At 38.1% G+C, this 17877-nt stretch overlaps 1 protein-coding gene across 13 annotated transcripts in view; it reads right to left on the bottom strand.

Annotated features, from left to right (window-relative positions):
* shank3b (SH3 and multiple ankyrin repeat domains 3b) overlaps window positions 1–17877 on the bottom strand; it is a 36831-nt gene that overhangs the window by 15364 nt on the left and 3590 nt on the right. For 4 of the 13 annotated variants that reach the window (XM_046874444.1, XM_046874446.1, XM_046874445.1 and 1 more), the window contains exons 1-11: window positions 14875–15328; window positions 13886–14029; window positions 12157–12431; window positions 9390–9593; window positions 9021–9092; window positions 8489–8597; window positions 7210–7361; window positions 3344–3511; window positions 3117–3233; window positions 1599–1676; window positions 1429–1495 (exon numbers count right to left, since the gene is read on the bottom strand). In XM_046874444.1, the coding sequence (XP_046730400.1) occupies window positions 1429–1495; window positions 1599–1676; window positions 3117–3233; window positions 3344–3511; window positions 7210–7361; window positions 8489–8597; window positions 9021–9092; window positions 9390–9593; window positions 12157–12357 (1168 nt within the window). In that variant the 5' untranslated portion in view covers window positions 12358–12431; window positions 13886–14029; window positions 14875–15328. Of the gene's footprint in view, window positions 1–1428; window positions 1496–1598; window positions 1677–3116; window positions 3234–3343; window positions 3512–7209; window positions 7362–8488; window positions 8598–9020; window positions 9093–9389; window positions 9594–12156; window positions 12432–13885; window positions 14030–14874; window positions 15329–17877 lie in introns of those variants that run through there. The other 9 variants (XM_046874439.1, XM_046874437.1, XM_046874435.1 and 6 more) reach the window with 8 other exon arrangements.

Consider the following 17877-nt stretch of genomic DNA (forward strand, 5'->3'; position numbering starts at 1 on the left):
CCTTTTGGTGCCATGTTAAGAATCTGGTGAAAGCTGCTTCATGACAGTCTATATCCGGTGTTTTTAATGTAGAGTATTTAAATTAAGAAATCGTAAGCTACTGTATAGAGCATCATTAATTCATGAAATTCTTTTTTTTAATCGGCTGGATTACACCTCTGATATACTATAAGAAGTAACAATTTAACACAGGTAATATTCAATATTTTATTCAATCCACTGGCAATAGTGGCACCTCCTCAATGATACAGTGCATGTCTAGGAAACACCTAGTCTTCTATGTTTGTTGAAAGACGTGCATGTTCCTTTTGTTTCTATGCAACAAACTACCCGTAATTTCTGGACTATAAAGCGCACCCATATATAAGCCACTGAATTTGACAAAGATTTTTAATTTTAACATAAATAAGCCACACCTGTGTATAAGCCGCCTACAGTATCTACACTGAAACTAATAACCTTTACACAGGCTTTAACAAAAGACAGTGTCTGTTACATGGTGTAACGGGTGAAATATGTTGTGGTTCCTTTAAGAGCAGAGCGGTATTTTGAGAATAGGCTGCCGCCACATTTTCCGGTATTACTGCATGTGTGCAAGACCGAGGAATATGTCCCTATTATTTTCTGATTCTCATTTCTAAGTATCTTTGACTAACCCGTAACGTTGTTGCCAAGAAAAATAAAAAAGCACGAGTTTTGGAAACCTGTCTGTGCTTATATGATTTCTGTTGTAACTGGAGTTAGCGGGCTCTCCCTTCACCCAGACTCAACGCGTTACAACGGCTTGTATCTAAACAGTAGCCTACCAAGAAAGTCATTGTTCACTCTCTTCCTCCTTCCTTTCACAACTATTTCTCTCAGGAGTTTATCTTTTGGCATCGTCGTGCGTTTAAAAAAAACTTTTTTTCTCCCGAAACTATTAAGTTTTCACCTCCATGTGTGACTGTGGAGGTGAAGCAGTCTGTTAACATCTTCTCTCCTGTTCTCTGTCTTACATAAATTCTTCTGATGAAGTCAAAAATGTCAAATTTGGACTTCAGTCATTATGTTCCAGTCATTCACTGTCCAATTCTTGTGTGATTTTACCTACTTTGTTGCATATATACATAAGGAATATGTATGTGTCTCCAAAACCATAAAAACTTCCAAACATTCGACAGGTTTTATACTAAACTGAATAGATTACAATCAACACGGCACTCAAAGCCACAAGAATGAGTAAAAAATAAAGACATGAGAGCTAAAAGAGCAGGCTGATGTTTGAATATCTACTGTCGTTAAAAGGTGTCCTAATTCTTGCTTAAACTCTTTGCTTTTGAAATTCAGACAAATGCTTTTAATTTGTGCAATAAATTCAAAAAAATTAGGAACCTCTTTTTCAACCTAATTGTCTTAAAGTGAGGTCAAGAAGGTCAAAGTATGTCTTACCTACGTCTGAGGTTTTATGGATTTTGATGATCTCAGCCAGGTCAAAGTTCCCTGCGATGATGGCCACCTGTAGTTGTTTTCAAGATTAAACAGCCCCCCCCAAATAAAAAGCATTATTATTGCATTAAATCATGCTGTTATGTGTGATCTTATTCCATCTGACAGGCTACCTGGAATGCTGTCTGATTGTTGTAGTTCTTGATGTCTTTATTTGCTCCGCGAAATAGCAACACTCGGGCACAGCCATCCTGCACAACAGGAAATGAGTGGGATGGGATAGAGGTGAGGGGCAGAAGTGTGGAAAGAAGGGAGAGAGGAGAGGGTACACTGGTGTAGGATCAAGGATAAAGGCATATGCACAGCTTTAAAGCAAAGGATACTTTGAGTTATTGATTGTTTTCAATATTGGTTGATTGAGCATCATTTATATTTAAAGTTTTTTAAGGCATCTTATGCTGAAATAATCCTTTTTATTTGTTCACATTGTTTCCAGAGTTTTTGAATCCACAGGAATCGAAACTAGATTTTTTTACTAGACACAAGCTGACATTTGGTTTTAAGTAACTGAGGTTAACATTAAAACCATTAAATCTGTGTATATACATAATTAAACAGGCTTATAAATTCTAGGATTTATATCACCGCACTGTTGACTCAAGGTCAGAAGGTGTTTTTACTCATTTTCTGTCAAATTCTAAAATGTTTTTATTTCTATAATAACAACCAAAATCGGGGGTTTTCTAATTACTAAATGTAGCATTGTTGATATAGCGTTCTATGAGTTGCCATTTCTTTGGAAGGAGTCTCCAGAATCAGTTCTTTGTTATAATCGACTTTGTTGTTAGCTAAGAAGTATCACTGTTTCTTTTGTGGTTTCTCAGTTACATAAGAATCTGAAGGGTTTTGTCTTATTTACTTAATTATACTGTTAAATGAAATGATAAAAAAGTTTGAAATGCCATCCTGTAATAAATAAAAAAGCTGCTGTAGTACAATGCATCGTCAACAACACCAAGCCGCAATACACCATTCTGTCAGTGATCATTTTCCTAGAACACCATGTCCTGTTTTTGATTATTATATAATGACTATAATAACAATGTTCACAGTAAATGATGGGGAGCTTCTCTCGGTTTGCAGGTACAAAGAACTCGAACACTAATAGGGTACTTTTGAATTATGGTTTTTGGCATTGAAATTGGACATTTTGTATGTTATAAATCAATTATTTGGGGTCAAAGCATATAGATAACCCACAGCTTTTAGAGCTATAAATATATAATGTGTTATGTATACGCACACTAATATATAATGCATTAACAGCTGAACTGGCTGTATAATGGTATGAATACAATATTGTAACTGTTATAACAGTAAATAATATTATACTTTTTCATATTTTGTTAATTATGTTTTATCATTTATTCTTTTCTGCATTCTATTTTACATCGTTCATATATTTTTTGGTTCCTGGGGTAACATTTTCTAGGAAAACTGTCTGGGAAAACTTAATATTTCAACATGTTTCTTGATGGTAGTGCTGGTTTTTCAACCTGGCAACCCAGAGCCTCACCACTACTATTATAGCATCATAATATCGCAAACCACCTTGATAAAATGTAACAGGGACTTTTGGTGGGCTTTTTATTCCACTTTAAAAACTTAAATGTGTGTATGAGTGTGTGTACCTGGTTGTAGAGAGCACAGAGGTGCAACGCTGTGTTTCCTGAGGCATTCTGCGCGCTCATCTCAGCTCCATAGAACAACAAGTGCTCGAGGTGCTGCACATTTCCGTGACGACAAGCCTGTGAATCAACACCACCCCCGAACTTTAGTTCCCCTAATGCCACAGTTAAACATATAGAAGTGTCTTTGCATATATGAGTGTGCGTGTGTGTGAATGTGTGTGTGCTACCTGGTGGATCTCCTGCCAGCCATTCTCGTCGCTGTAGCCGAGCTGAGCGTGATCATACAGCAGCAGTTCACAGCAGTACGGGTCACCCCCCACCATAGCACTGTGGTACAGAGGAGTGAGCCCACGGCTGTCTTTATAATCCGGAGACGCTCCCAGATCCAACAGGGTCTGCAGATGTGGAATGTGAGAGGGGAAAAATAAGAAACAAAGAGCTCTGTTTTTATTCAGTGTAAATTAGGGCTATAACACCTGCGTACGTGTAATTTGGTTTCATTTTTCAGTTATTTTTCCGTGGCAATGAATGTCTGTGCCGATGTGGGTGGTGGAACACAACAGGAGATGAATGAACACACAAAAGCACAAAAAAAACTTTTGTTGTGCCTATCAGTCTGTGGGTTATTTCTTTCACTAAACTACTGACGTGAAATCTTTACATATATCATTATTGAGCTGAGACGCCGGCATACGCTCAGATCTTAAAGGAAAAGAGGGAAATCGATCTGATTAGATTTCCCACAACTATGCCTCTTATTCATATATTATTTCTTACGTACACACCTTTTGTATTTTTTTTTTTTTACAAATATGCCACTATACACTATAAGGTAGAAAAAAGTACTGGGAAAATTATTGGTCAGTAAAAATACTTATTTCTAACTCAGGTAATTTGTATATATCCAACTAGAAATGTACTCAACTAAGTTGATCAGTCACACCATGAAGTTATGGGAAAGAGTAGTGGAAGCCAGGCTGAGAGAAGAAGTGACCATCTGTGAGCAGCAGTATGGTTTCATGCCGAGAAAGAGCACCATAGACACAATATTTGAAAATGTTGAAAATGTATAGTGAAGGTCAAAAGGAGTTGCATAATGTGTTTGTGGATTTAGAGAAAGTGTGCCACAGGGTGGAGAGAGAAGTTGTGGTATTGTATAAGGAAGTCTGGTGTGTCAGAGAAGTATGTGAGGGTGGTGCAGGACATGTATGAGAACAGTGTGACAGCAGTGAAGTGTGCAGTAGGAATGACAGACTGGTTCAAGGTGGAGGTTGGACTGCATCAAGGAACGGCTCTGAGCCCTTTCCTGTTTGCAGTGGTGATGGACAGATTGACAGACGAGGTCAGACAGGAGTCTCCATGGACTTTGATGTTTGCAGATGATATTGTGATTTGTGCTGAGAGTAGGGAGCAGGTTGAAAAGAGCCTGGAGAGGTGGGGGTACAGGCTGGAGGGAAGGGGAATGAAAGTCAGTAGGAGTAAGACAAAGTACATGTGTGTGAATGAGAGAGAGGGCAGTGGAGTGGTGCAGTTGCAGGGAGAAGAGGTGGAGAAGGTGGATAAATTCAGGTACCTGGGAGCAACAGTGGAAAGTAATGGAGAGTGTGTTAGAGAAGTGAAGAAAAGCGTGCAGGCAGGGTGGAGTGGGTGGAGAAGAGTGACAGGAGTGATTTGTGATAGAAGAGTATCTGCAAGAGTAAAAGGGAAAGTTTATAGGACTGTGGTGAGACCTGCGATGTTGTATGATTTAGAGACAGTGGCATTGAGTAAAAGACAGGAGGTGGAGCTGGAGGTAGCAGAGCTGAAGATGCTTTCATTGGGAGTGATGACAATGGACAGGATTAGAAATGAGTTTATTAGAGGGACAGTGCATGTAGGATGTTTTGGAGATAAGGTGAGGGAGGTGAGATTGAGATGGTTTGGACATGTTCAGAGGAGGGACATGGGGTATATCAATAGGAGAATGCTGAGGATGGAGCCGCCAAGAAGGAGGAAAAGAGGAAGACCAAGAAGGAGGTTTATGGATGTGGTGAGGGAAGACATGCAGGTAGTTGGTTTGAAAGAGGCAGATGTAGAGGACAGGGGGGTATGGAGACGAATGATCCGCTGTGGTGACCCCTAATGGGAGAAGCAGAAAGAAGAAGAAGAAGAAGAAGAAGAAGAAGAAGAAGAAAAAATGTACTCGACTAACAATGCCTAGCTTTTTACATGTACTCAATTATCAAAATGTATTTTTTTATCTGATCAATTAAAGCTTTCAGCGAAACATAAGTTTTATTATGTACATAAAGAATAGATTACATTGTGCATATGTGCAATGTCATTAAAATAATAAAACAATGTGCATAATAAGATGTATTTAACTAAGAATAGTATATTTCAAATTCCAGGGTGGTTAAGCATTGATTCTAGGAGCTAGTGTAAATTAAATATCGATTTAAGTAGCTAGAACCCAAATTCCAGGTAACGGTTGTTTACATAAGATTGTATTTCTCCAAACCAGATAGTCTTGCATTATTGTGACGGATTATTAGGATGCTAGGGTCAGGATGCAGAGTGCAGGGTGCAGGGTCTGGAGTGGAAAGGTTTAGAGGCCGTGCTAAAGGGGCAAACAGTGGCAGCTTGCTGGGGATTGAATCCCCAACCTTATGATCAATAACCCAGAGCATTAACCACTGAACCGCCACTGCCCTACAAAATAAATTCTTTATTCGTATCATGGTTGACCCTGCACACTGACCCCCAACATCCTAATAAAGTGGAACATGCAAAGAAAAATGTCACTGTGCTGTAATGTGTACGTGACAAATAAAAGCATCTTATAATTTTTGCTCTAAACCAACTATGCCTGATAATGAAAGAACACCTGCTTTGCAGAAGGAGAAAAAATATCATGTTCACAGCCATTAGCTGGAATTTGGATTCTAGCTACTTGACTTGATATTCTGTTTATGCTAGTTACTTGACTCAGTGCTTCTTAAACCTGGTATTAGAACCATAGTAGGGTTAAATGCAGCCAGTAAATGCTAACCTTGAGCGTTTATTTTTTATTGGAGGTCAAGGAAGCAAAAGAAGACACATCTTCTACAAGCTTGTATAGGATCTCTATGGATGCAGTAGCATTGAATTTTTCCCTCTACTCCAACCAGGAGACGCAGACGGAATGCGGACATTTTACATTCCCACTTCAAAACCTCTTTATCGCTGTAAAGCCGCTTTGGGACAATGTCCATTGTTGAATTCTTTTGAATAGACGTGTTCCAGCATGACAATGCCTTTGAGCTAAATAAAGATATGGTTTACATGGGTTGTAGTGAAAGATCTTGAGTGACCTACTATAGAGCTCCTACCTCAAACCTATTGAACGTTTCTGGGATGAATTGGAATGTTGACCGCACCCTAAGCCTCTTCAATTCACCTACATCAGTACCTGACAAATACACTCTAAAATCTAGTGGAACATCTTCCCAAAAAAGTGGAGGATATTATAACAGAAAATGGGGACCAAATGTGGAATGCCCATACCAATCTTATGGTAAGGTGATCAAATACTTCGCCATATAATGTAGTTTTAGCACTAAACCCATTATGTATTATGATTTATTGGCATTAATGTTAATTTCTTTTGATTGGCCAATTTATACTGGAAAAACATGTAAATAAATGCATTGGTGCCCATTCGTTTCATGTATTAGCTCTATAAGAGCAGAACAGATTTTGTAACAAGGTTTTTTGAAGCTCTGGATCTAGACATAAGGCCTAAAAAAAGTGTTAATCCTAACTAGAATATATATTTGTGTAAAAAAAAAAAAAAAAAGAAGAAGAATGGATATACAATTTTGGACATCTTATGCCCTAATGTTTTTTCTTTGTAGGTATATGCAACTTTAATTAATCTCTAATAACATTTACACCATCTCTGCAGTCCATTCACTTGTTCATTTAGGAAAAATAAATATTTCGTTCAGACTGCAGTAAAACACTGAACAATATCCCCACAGATGGTGCTTAGTGCAGAGGGGTTGGGATTGTGTGTGTGTGTGTGTGTTTGTGTGTGTGTGTGTGTGTGTGTAAATGTGTTTGTAAAACTCACAGTTAGAGCTATGTGGTTGTGGGTCTGCACAGCTTTGTGAATTGCGGTTATGCCATCTCTGGTTCTGAAGTCCAAATGAGCTCCTCCGCTCCTTAGAACTTTAATCAGCTCAGCGCTCGAGTCCAACTGTGCTGCAAGGGTAAGGGGTGACTCTAAAACGCCAACACACACATACACACACATCGACACTGTTACAAAACACATTCTTGATCTCCCAAAAGTCTACAATTACTCTCTTGCGTAAAAAGAATGCTTTTCAGGGTTCATCAAAGAGTTTCTTTTTTTTCTCCTGATCATTCTTTAGAGGAAAAGCTATTTTGGGTTCTAAACGGTTCACAATTTCTTGATGAAAAAATCTTTAAAAAAGAAATCCTTTGTTGTTAGGTTTTACACAGATTCCCTAAGCGAAATAACCAAAAATATTGGACACCAAATCATACAGGGATCTTTAGCTAGTTCTAAATTAACAAAATGAATAAATATAAATATTCATAAAAAGGGGAAATGCATCGTTGTTAGGTTCATTACTGAGGGTTCATTAAACCTCACAGGACCCTCATTGAAAAAGCTAAACAATTTTCCTTTATTGTATGTTTTACAAATCAAGATTAAAAAATATATAATGTAATGACAGATTGTTTTAGTGTGTTCGGTGTTATCTTGTGTTTAGTTTTTTTTTTTTATTTAATGTAGCACTTAGTCCTGAAGGAATTTAATGTAGCACTTAGTCCTGAAGGAATTTTTGTTATATTTCAATGTGTACTGTACCGTATATGGTATATGGTATATGGATTCAATACCAATTGAATTGAAAGGGAAATTTAGCTTTTAGGTTTCTACAAAACTTTGAAGTTGCTTTGCTTTACTCTTAAATTGTAGCTATATGCAGCGTTTATATATCTCTATATCACTGAAGTCTGTTCACTTGAAGTTCTTTTAGAAAGAAACAATGTTTGAGATGGTTTGTATTTCTAGATTGTTGCTGTTATTGGATTCTACATAGAAGCTAGAAAAAAAATAGTAAAAAATAAATAAATACATACATAAAAATACCTTTAAGGTCCTTAATAGACTGGGTTCTTTGGACAGTTCTAGGTTAACATAAAAATCTAAAAGCAAACTATTTTGTTAATGTTGGATTTTTATATCTAAAATTTTAGATCTAAAAGATTCTAGACCTACATCTTCAAAAAAGAAAGAAACCTAAATAGTGGGTAAAACGACTATAACGAAAAACTTCAGCTGTGTGCCAGAAAAAATGAAAAACTCTGGTCCTCACCTCCAGTTTCTACATCATGGAAGTTGGGATCGAGCCCTTTCTCCAGGAACCTGCACACTTTCTCCACACTTCTTTGCTGAACATACTCCATGAATTTCTTCAGATTGGCCTGGAATGGAAATTGAATGAGATAACTAACGTCATGACCATTACAACATTGTATATTAGAAATAAATACGTTTTTCTTACGCAAAAAATCTTCCATGCAGGATTGTGTCTAAACTTAATATATTTCAAATTGGAAAATTAATAATGAACTATAAATAATAAATAAATGGAGCATTTTACGCCATTCTCTTCGAGCCATCTGTTGAAATTAATTTTTTAAGCCAGAACTGAAAACATCTTTTTCATTTTTAGCTAATTTTCATTGCTTACAGAAGACAAAAGCAGAGAGAAAACCTGTCTGTATTCATGTGGATAATCTCTGAAAATGGTTTATTGTTTAAATAATTGTCTACAAATAACAAATGTTCAACAAAACTTTATTTAGAAAAATGACACTTTATAACCCCTCTGTCGAGTGTCTTACCTTAGTGTGAAGTTTGGCTAATTGCTTGTCGTCCACATGGCTCTGAGTGTAAATGCGTCTCTTGTAGCGAAACTGCACACACACACACACACACACACACACACACACACACACACATACACACACACAAAAAAAATCAGACAGTACCAATTACAAAAGTAGAAAGACATACGAATTTGTCTGGATTTGTGTATGTATTGTGTTTCTGTCTTCACAAGGATGTTGACTTTGTGTGGACCTTTGTTGCTTTGTTTGTTGTAGCCATGTTTCAAGCATTAGATTTACCATTAGGTGTGTTATAGCTACAATTACCTGCATTAATAATTATCCCAATAAGAAGAAAGCAAAGTAAGACAAATATGTGTGTACCTCTAGGTAAGGTACAGGTGTGACAGTAGGGAGAGGATACTCCCTGAGCAGTCTCTCTTCATCCAGGAACTTGCCGGCTCGGCCGTTAAAGGCCGGGAGGTAGAGGCCATAATTCAGAACGTCGGTCAGGCTCTGCGTCAGAGTAACCAAAACCCGCTGCTTACACACCCACACCGGAGCCTCCAAGTCCAAGCGCAGACACTTCTACAAACAATATACACACACGCTTGTACTGACACGATTTGGAGCATTTTGCTTTGGTTTTTGGTTGATCGTTTAGATTTCGAAAGCTTCACATATTTCATATAGGGTGAGAAAATTAAAATACAGTATAAAGCTTGGTTTAGTCCACGTTAGTGTTAAGGAGTAAAGAGTTTGCACTAGCCTTTCCCTTTGGTTGAACATAGTTTTTTTTCCCTTTTGTTTAAACGGAACAACTATTTATATCTTCATAGCTTGGGAAAGTGAAGGTAGCCTGAACAGGTGAGGTAACAATATATCTAAGAATTACTGCTGTGTTCTTTGAGATAATAGTTCAGATGATTAATGCAGGTCAGTGTGCAGGACTAAACCCCTGCAGTATCAACTCCAGAGCTTTTTTATTTTTATAACCAAGTTTAATAATTCTCCATGCTAGTTTTGTGACTAAACAACGACTGAAGAACATGGTAACTCGAGAAAAATGAGTTAGCAAAGCTATAATTAAAATTCTACGTTTACGCTAATTTTGTTTTAAGTTAATGTGTAGGTTGTCATTTTTGAGTGACTTTTAATTTTTCAATTGAATAAAGGATTAAATCAGACAGAAAACTAATAATAAATACTAAGAAAGTAAGGGTTATCGTTTGGTAAGCGATATTAATTGAATACATTTCTTAAAATATCACTGTGATATTCTGAACTAGCGCTTTTTAATCCATTGATAGGATCTACAAAAACTTTTCGATAGGCTTCCTCTCAGACACAAAAATACTTTCCTCTACTACAAACCTGCTCTTACTTTACACCAATTCTCAAATTAAGATTTGAGATTTTCTGTGCTTTGTTACAACAGTGATTTTTTGTTAAATTACTGATTTATTATCAAAGTTATTACATTTATTATGGGAACTTTTGGGGGGTATTTTTGCCTGTTGCATGAATCTGTTTGTCTGTTGCACCATTTGCATGAATCTAACAAGTCTAATCCAGAGATGACAAAACTTGAGCCTGAAGTTGAAAAAAATGGCCCATGGTGACCTTTCATTTGGCCTGCCATGCCATATACACGGACCAGGCATAACATTATGACATTATAACATAACGACTTGTGAAGTAAATAAAACTGATGATCTCGCCATCATGGCACCTGTTAGTGGGAGGGATTTATTAGGTAGCAAGTGAACATTTTGTGCTCAAAGTTGATGTGTTAGAAGCAGGAATTGGGCAAGTGTAAGGATTTAAGCGAGTGTGACAAGGTCCAAATTGTGATGTCTAGACGAGTGGGTCAGAGCATCTCCAAAACTGCAGCTCTTGTGGGATGTTCCCATTCTGCAGTGGTCAGTGTCTATCGAAAGTGGTACAAGGAAGGAACAGTGATGAACAGACGACAGGGTCATGGGCGGCCGAGGCTCATTGTTGCATGTGGTGAGTGAAGGCTGGTCCGTGTGGTCCGATCCAACAGACAAGCTTCTGAAGCGCACATTGCTGAAAAAGTTAATAATGGTAATGCTAGACAATTCAGGACTGTTTTGGCAGCAAAAGAGGGACCAACACAATATTAGGCAGGTGTTCATAATGTTATGCCTGATCGGTGAATGAGAAAAGAAAAAAATGCCTGGGTCTTTTGAAAAATAAGGACTAGCTTCATGTCTCTCAATACACTGAATTAGGCATTGAACAATAAACTAAATTGTTGCTTAGATTACAGAGTCATGATTTCTATTTTTTATTTTATTTTATTTTTTATTTTAAATATAATGAAATAATAAAGGGATATTATATCATAAACCATGGCAACTTTTTAAAATATAATGTCTTTTATAATGCAAAATTTTAAGTCAAGTTTGATGCCCTTTTTGGCATCTCTGGTCTAATCCGAACCTCAAATAGTCTGTAAATGTAAAAAGTTAAATTAGGCCCAATGTTTCATGAGTTAAAGGTTTGAAGAACGGAAAATAAATTTGGAATACCAGCTCATCTTTGTTCAGTGACACAAACGCATATATTTTCACTGACACTGAATGTGACTGTGGTAATGGAAATGATGTCCTACTAAATAACAATACGAATAATAAGTTTTCCACCATGGGAAAGTCTTCAGGGCTGCGCTTTTCAGTTTCTCCGTGATATGAAGTTGCATTTTGGTTTTAATAAATACAAGAGAGGCTGTTGAAGGAGTAACTGTGTGTGCAACTGATAATAGAAGATTAATGTTGTCATTTGTCAAAAATTGCAGCCGCGTGCTGTTGTATAAGAGGAATAAAACACTTCAGGCCCCTGATGTAACAGTGACTCATTGCGGATTGCTTTCCTTTAACACCACCTTATTTCATTCCTTATTTTTTCCCAGCAAAAGCAGCCGAATGAGAGAGCTCAAAAGATCCAAACAGAGAATGAGATACATAATGAGTAGATGGATGTGACAGGTAGATTGGAAAAGGATGCCTAAGTGTGCATGAGAGAGAAGAACAGCAAGCGCCACGCCATACGTCGATGCCGTCATAGCTCCTGAACTCACACTGTTCTTCTTGAAACTTTGATCATAGAAGAAGCTGCAGAGACTCACTGTTTGCTGAAGGTCAGGGATTCCGATGCGGATAATGACGGCATTTCCGTGGAGATCTTCCATGGAATCGTTGGAGACGCCCTTAGACCCCGGAGAGCCACGAATGCTGTCGTCTCCATGGTTTCCGTTGGTAGGGGCGTGCTGTTGCCGCGGCCTGTCGGGAGCCTCATGTTTGCCGTCGGCAGGTGGACTCATAGGCATGCTCTGGGAATGTGTGTGAGGGTGTGGGGGGTGGGGGGTGGGTGTGCGCTGCTCAATACGCTGGCCTCACAACCCTACCAACACACACACACACACACACACACACACACACACACACACACACACACACACACATATATACACATTCACACATGGTTTCATAATCAGCATCAAAGTAGGTCTCTATACTGCAGAATGTGCTCCTGGTGTATAGCATATTATTTTAATCTCTCTGTATGTATGCCCATATATGCATGTGTGCGAGAAAGAGATTGAGACAGGTATAGAAAAAAAGACCTGACGTCCGTCGGTTGTAAGTGGTTGCCATGGACACTGTGATACAGATCCATTTGGGGGGAAAAAATGGAATTTCAGGGAACCCTGTATTACAAGTCTCCATGGCAACACTGCACTCTGCTTGTTCTGCTAAGCTACGGCACCTCCACTTCCTTTTTCGAGAGGACGCACACACACACACACACACACACACACACATACACGCATTCAGGCACTGCACAAACACACACATGCGGCAAGCGTTTCCATCATGTACCACTCAAACCATTAACATCCACACAAATTCTTACACACACTGACACACATACCTGATCTGCCACTAGTAACTCATACAGGCATGTCTCCCACCTCCCACACACACACACATTCACATGTGCATTCACACACCCCATGGCAGCGTACAAGAAAGTCCCCTCGCTATTGTCCTGGAAGGCAGAGCGGAAGCCCTCGCTTATGTAACAGAAAAATTAGAGAACATGGAAGATGGCAACAACAAAAAAATTTAGATATATATCAAACGAAAGGCAAAGAGGGACAAGTGACATTAGCCATAAACAGCCATCATCATAAATGGTTCTGAGGAATAACGAATGCATTCAAAATAAAACACATCTGACAACTTGCAAATACGTGCTATAGACATATAAACCCACATTCACTCTATAACATAATTGCTGTAGATGAATCAAAGAGCGGAGTAAAAAAACAAGATAAAATCAATATTTGTTGTGACAACACTTTGCATTGCAAATGGAGTCAGTTTATGGAGTCAGGTACATTGTCTTACACCTTAATAAGACAATCAGCCGGTCACAGTTCTAATGTAGGCTTGAAAAGTAATCTATTATTTAATGTCATGTTCTTGAACAGCATAAAACATCTTTTATCCCTTAAAATTAATATCTGTAAACCTAAAATGTGTTCTTTCTTGCCAGTACAGAAACAAAACGCTGGCTAAGACCGATGCACAATGGTCACTTAAATAGGAGCACCTGAACCTCTGCACATTTATGAAATTTTCCAATCAGCTGATAATGTGACAGCAGGGCAATCCAGAAAATCTTACAGATACAGGTCAAGAGCTTCGGTTAATGTCCACATCACATATTAATCAAACTATAACCATAGCATAACAACCAGAAAAACACTGAAAAATGAAAAACATCAGCATCTCTGCAGACACTTCGTTCGAGAAGAAGGAAAGGCTATAGTAGCTCAAACAATCACTCACGTGGTCAACTGAATGGTATGTACAATGCACAGCACACTGAACCTTAAGGTGGATGATCTACAACAGCAGGAAATCACATCAGGCTCCACTCCTGTCAGCCAAGAACAAAAATCTGAGGCTGCAGTGTGCAAAGGCTTATCCAAACTGTAGAGGAAAATGAGCATGTATGATTTTCCTTCAAATGTCTGTTTTTCTGTATCTGCATAGTTTTCTGGTAGTACATAATTGGTTAATTGGATGGGGGTTTAACTGTTTATTATTGCTTGTTTGGAAGATATCAATTAATTTTCTATACGTGCAGCTTTAAGAGTCGTACCAGCAGAAAACGCATGGATATGTGTGTAATTTTCCCTCTAAACATAAATCCTCTCAGGAGATGTCTGCATGATTTCTGCATTTCAGGACCTTCGAAAATGATTATTGCTGTTATACGTATTTGATCCAGGAACGTAGATGAATACTATTATAAGTATACACTAATACATATATGACACGTTTTTTTTTTTTTTTAAACTAATTGTTCAAAGTGTTTATCACTATAACAGTTGAGGATGCGGCGTTATTAGAAAATAATCCCACAAGCACGCACTAAAGTTTAAGACTATGTTCAGTGAAACCTACATGTTTAGAACATTTATATATAAAATAGCTAGACATTTGTTGAGGTATATTATTTCTTTAAGATCTGAGGCAATGACCACAAAATTACACTCCAAATTTGTCTTTAAAGCTCAGCTACTTTTTCTAACTATGTTCAAAAGTAACGTAAGACTTCTGCCAGTTGTTTGGTTACAGATTGGCTAAAGACCTGAGCAAACTGAACAGTATATACAGCACATATTATTGAGAGTCAAATGCAAAATGGAGAAACAATTTTCACTTCCAAATACAACATATTTACATATGATAACCAGCTTTTTACATAATGAGCCCCAAAAGCTTAAAATTATATATAATCTAATAAGAAAGCACAATGTCGTATTATTCACCTTTGGTCTGGACTTCCTATATGAAGCTCGCTGTAGGCAACACAAAACCTGAGGATACGTCTGCTCCCTGGAATCTTTAAAACGGTGGGGAATATTCCCTTTAAATGTACGGCAACGTCCCTAAAATAGTACTCCAACAACGTTTTACGTGTTAAAGACTGGAATTTTCTTAGTCGTCACACAGATTTTAGGAAACGTTAAGCCCAGCCCTGATGCTGAATGCTGGAGAGCAGGAAAGCTAGTAGGAAAAAGGAAACTCTGACAGGAAGGGTTTGGATCCCTGAGCTGTGGACCAATCAGCAAAGCTCTTTGAATCACCTTGTCCAATAAAATGAGCGGCTTTTAATATTTCCACCAAGAACCAATGTCTGCAGTTTTACATATCAACATAGTTAGAAGCTTCTCATACTAGGACTATGACTCAGATCCGTTTAGGTGAAATCTGAAATGTGACAAAAACAGAGTGATGGTGAATGAATGTGGAAGGATATAGAGTATTTCCACTGCACCTTTAAAGAAGTCACTGAACGCTAAATTTGCCCTACTGTCTCTTTCTAGAAATCGCCATGCCAGAGACCGCTTAGCTTTTAATCTTCTACAAAATGAAAACACAAAACTGGATGTATATATAAGTCCATTATATTATCAATGCTGATCAGCCAAAAGACATGGGAGTTTCGGCTACAAGGTAAATCACAAGTTTAATCTAACACATTCCATATTAACATAAACTTAACGTAACAACTTAAAGGTAAAAACAAATTTATGCAGAGGACACTTCAAATAAACCATGAATACTGGTTTTAGAAGGAGTCTCCAGTATCATTTAGTGACAGTACCTGTAATAATATAAATGATAATAGAAACTGACATTCTACAGTATTCAATGTAGCCATAAATGGATAAAAAGTAAAAAGTAATTTAATAAAAAAAAAAAAGCGTATTCATTGGCAAATGGATGGATTAATAGAGGGATAAAATGCATGCTGTTATCGGAGATGATCAACTTTGACTTGGAAATGGGTGTTGTGTACCATTCCACCTATTTTTCATTTATAAAACAAAAAAGACGATGAGATGACGGGGGGATATTCTGAAAAAGTGGATAGAGAGACACTAGTGAAGTGGATGAGTCGGAGGGATGAATACATTTCTCGGCGATCTTCCATTTTTCATATACATCAAGAGCATCAAAAGCACGCCCACACATTCACACGCACTCTCTCAAACGTTCACGCACACGTGCCAATGCCAATTGGAACATGGCCTGAACGCCCATGATCGGCAGACCTTAACCCGTACCTCTGCAGTCTCTAATCTAAAAACTTCCACTTGTTTTTTTTTTATTCAAGCACAGTCCTCCTGGCCTAGGCAAGCCACTTCCTGTGATCTCAGCCTCACTTCCTGCACCTCTTCCCGACTGGATCAGACCAAGGCTCCTCGGGATGTTTTGTCAGGAAGTGAAGGAAAGCCTGCGCACCACTGATAGCTCAGCTTTTTCCTCCACCAGCACAAACACACACATACACACACACACACTCACACACACACATATACTGAAAGCAGGCCAGAAATAAAAGCGACTGCCTCCCACCCACATACACCCCTGATCAATCCTAAATGCATAGAGAGTGACAGAATTAAAAATATCTCTTCTGCTGAAGGGCAGCACATGAGTACTCTGTAGCACATTCATGAAAATCCCAGAAACAGTATCTATATAATAGCACACTTATAGTGCCAGTATCTGCTGCCAACTATGCACATAATTAATGCCAAATATGCACATAATTATGCATGGGTTGGTATATTTGCGGTGCAGGTAAATCTTCATTATCACTTCAAAGCAGACAAAGCATAAGGTGTTACCTTGTCTTCACATCAAGACAATTCTCAGGCTACTATAGGACCATTAGAGAGAAGTCACAGCTACACACGTACGCTCGCGGTTACATAAGAGTAGCCTTGAAGTCTGTGAAAGCCTCCTGAGGAGAGGACGAAAGAAAAGAAAAAAAAACTCCAACGTGTCTAAAGCAACACCTGGCAACACAGATGCTTTCACTTCCTATTCATATGGGAATGTACAGAACTGATCTGATACCGAGGATCGAACCCTGAGTCATTTCTGATCCACTTTGATTCAGTTAAGGACAATTCAATTTGGGAAGCGTTTTTTCACAAAACCTCGACCTGTTTTACAGAAAAACTTTCTTGATCCAACACAAGGAAGAGCCCTTGAAAGAAACAATGATCTATTGGAGGAGGTAGCTTAGTGGTTAGGGCTCCAAAGGTCTTGAATTTAAATCCCAGCCACACAAAGCTCATGGGCCCCTGAGACTCCTGGGCCCCTGAGAAAGGCCCTTAACCTTATAGCTGCTCAGTGGTATGAAGGAGATAAAATGTAAGTCGCTCTCGATAAAGACATTAGGAGTTAATGGGGATATAACAACAAAATAGAATCAAAATATTTTTAACTTTTTCTACAATATGTACCAAAGATCATGATGTTATCTGCATAAGTTACTGTCAGGTTTATGAAACTTTTAAAAACGTATATAAAAATATATTAACAACGAAACGATGGCGAATATTAAAATGTACAATTTTGAAGACATCTAGAGTTTTTATCGAAAATGTTAAATCCACCCATTTTCTTCTCAATTTGTTAGTCTCCAGGTTCCTACAAACCAATTCGCTCTCCCCTATTGCATGAGAGCAACCAAATGGTGCGCAAACAGGTGTTTCCCGGTGACTATGACCTGCTTTTCATGCTGCATCACAGATCAGCGCTATCTACCCTCTTCCGCATACACAGGCTCAAAGATGCCGATGATCCAATGTTGCCCAAATGGATATTGACTCCCATGGATAATGACTGTGGTATCATAAGGATTTGATCCCTTGCGATCTCCTGACAGTAAACACTTTTCTGTTGAGCATCAAACATTAATAATTAATAAAAATTTTAAAAAGACTTACCTGATTGTACCACAATGTGTATCA

This window comes from Silurus meridionalis, chromosome 18 (genome assembly GCF_014805685.1).
Source record: "Silurus meridionalis isolate SWU-2019-XX chromosome 18, ASM1480568v1, whole genome shotgun sequence".
NCBI lineage: Eukaryota > Metazoa > Chordata > Actinopteri > Siluriformes > Siluridae > Silurus > Silurus meridionalis.